The 2,500-nt window shown below is 26.9% G+C and overlaps 1 protein-coding gene across 1 annotated transcript in view; it reads right to left on the bottom strand.

Annotated features, from left to right (window-relative positions):
• Nucleotides 1–2,500, bottom strand: part of LOC308151782 (dual specificity protein phosphatase CDC14AB-like) — a gene marked incomplete at both ends in the record, with an annotated part of 18,991 nt that overhangs the window by 6,875 nt on the left and 9,616 nt on the right. Inside the window, one exon of the mRNA XM_080524682.1 lies at nucleotides 2,351–2,413. Coding sequence (XP_080380808.1) covers nucleotides 2,351–2,413 — 63 coding nt within the window. The remainder of the gene's footprint in view (nucleotides 1–2,350; nucleotides 2,414–2,500) is intronic.

Consider the following 2,500-nt stretch of genomic DNA (forward strand, 5'->3'; position numbering starts at 1 on the left):
ATAGTAAAGTATAGTAAAGTATAGTAAAGTATATTAAAGTATAGTAAAGTATAGTAAAGTATAGTAAGGTATAGTAAGGTATAGTAAGGTATAGTAAGGTATAGTAAAGTATAGTAAAGTATAGTAAAGTATAGTAAGGTATAGTAAGGTATAGTAAAGTATAGTAACGTATAGTAAAGTATAGTAAAGTATAGTAACGTATAGTAAGGTATAGTAAGGTATAGTAAGGTATAGTAAAGTATAGTAAAGTATAGTAAGGTATAGTAAAGTATAGTAAGGTATAGTAAGGTATAGTAAAGTATAGTAAGGTATAGTAAAGTATAGTAAGGTATAGTAAGGTATAGTAAAGTATAGTAAAGTATAGTAAAGTATAGTAAAGTATAGTAAGGTATAGTAAGGTATAGTAAGGTATAGTAAGGTATAGTAAAGTATAGTAAGGTATAGTAAAGTATAGTAAAGTATAGTAAGGTATAGTAAGGTATAGTAAGGTATAGTAAGGTATAGTAAAGTATAGTAAAGTATAGTAAGGTATAGTAAGGTATAGTAAAGTATAGTAACGTATAGTAAAGTATAGTAAAGTATAGTAACGTATAGTAAGGTATAGTAAGGTATAGTAAAGTATAGTAAAGTATAGTAAAGTATAGTAAAGTATAGTAAGGTATAGTAAGGTATAGTAAAGTATAGTAACGTATAGTAAAGTATAGTAAAGTATAGTAACGTATAGTAAGGTATAGTAAGGTATAGTAAAGTATAGTAAAGTATAGTAAAGTATAGTAAGGTATAGTAAAGTATAGTAACGTATAGTAAAGTATAGTAAAGTATAGTAACGTATAGTAAGGTATAGTAAGGTATAGTAAGGTATAGTAAAGTATAGTAAAGTATAGTAAAGTATAGTAAAGTATAGTAAGGTATAGTAAAGTATAGTAACGTATAGTAAGGTATAGTAAAGTATAGTAAAGTATAGTAAAGTATAGTAAAGTATAGTAAGGTATAGTAAAGTATAGTAACGTATAGTAAGGTATAGTAAAGTATAGTAAAGTATAGTAAAGTATAGTAAAGTATAGTAAGGTATAGTAAAGTATAGTAAAGTATAGTAACGTATAGTAAGGTATAGTAAAGTATAGTAAAGTATAGTAAAGTATAGTAACGTATAGTAAGGTATAGTAAGGTATAGTAAGGTATAGTAAAGTATAGTAAAGTATAGTAAGGTATAGTAAAGTATAGTAACGTATAGTAAAGTATAGTAAAGTATAGTAACGTATAGTAAGGTATAGTAAGGTATAGTAAGGTATAGTAAAGTATAGTAAAGTATAGTAAAGTATAGTAAAGTATAGTAAGGTATAGTAAAGTATAGTAACGTATAGTAAGGTATAGTAAAGTATAGTAAAGTATAGTAAAGTATAGTAAAGTATAGTAAGGTATAGTAAAGTATAGTAACGTATAGTAAGGTATAGTAAAGTATAGTAAAGTATAGTAAAGTATAGTAAAGTATAGTAAGGTATAGTAAAGTATAGTAAAGTATAGTAACGTATAGTAAGGTATAGTAAAGTATAGTAAAGTATAGTAAAGTATAGTAACGTATAGTAACGTATAGTAAGGTATAGTAAGGTATAGTAAAGTATAGTAAAGTATAGTAAGGTATAGTAAAGTATAGTAACGTATAGTAAAGTATAGTAAAGTATAGTAACGTATAGTAAGGTATAGTAAGGTATAGTAAGGTATAGTAAAGTATAGTAAAGTATAGTAAAGTATAGTAAAGTATAGTAAGGTATAGTAAAGTATAGTAACGTATAGTAAGGTATAGTAAAGTATAGTAAAGTATAGTAAAGTATAGTAAAGTATAGTAAGGTATAGTAAAGTATAGTAACGTATAGTAAGGTATAGTAAAGTATAGTAAAGTATAGTAAAGTATAGTAAAGTATAGTAAGGTATAGTAAAGTATAGTAAAGTATAGTAACGTATAGTAAGGTATAGTAAAGTATAGTAAAGTATAGTAAGGTATAGTAAAGTATAGTAAGGTATAGTAAGGTATAGTAAGGTATAGTAAAGTATAGTAAGGTATAGTAAGGTATAGTAAGGTATAGTAAAGTATAGTAAAGTATAGTAAAGTATAGTAACGTATAGTAAAGTATAGTAAAGTATAGTAAAGTATAGTAAGGTATAGTAAAGTATAGTAAGGTATAGTAAGGTATAGTAAGGTATAGTAAAGTATAGTAAGGTATAGTAAGGTATAGTAAGGTATAGTAAAGTATAGTAACGTATAGTAAGGTATAGTAAGGTATAGTAAGGTATAGTAAAGTATAGTAAGGTATAGTAAAGTATAGTAAGGTTAGGTATGAGACAGTCGTACCTCGTAATGCTCATAATCCTCCACGTCAAACGTCTCAAAGTTGAAGAATCCGTACTGCAGGGCCTGGGGGGAGAGAGGGTGAGGGTTAGGGGTGAGAGAGGGTGAGAGAGGGTGAGGGTTAGGGGGGAGAGAGGGTGAGGGTTAGGGGGG

The sequence above is a fragment of the Nansenia antarctica genome, assembly GCF_963989245.1.
Source record: "Nansenia antarctica genome assembly, chromosome: 2".
Classification (NCBI taxonomy): domain Eukaryota; kingdom Metazoa; phylum Chordata; class Actinopteri; order Argentiniformes; family Microstomatidae; genus Nansenia; species Nansenia antarctica.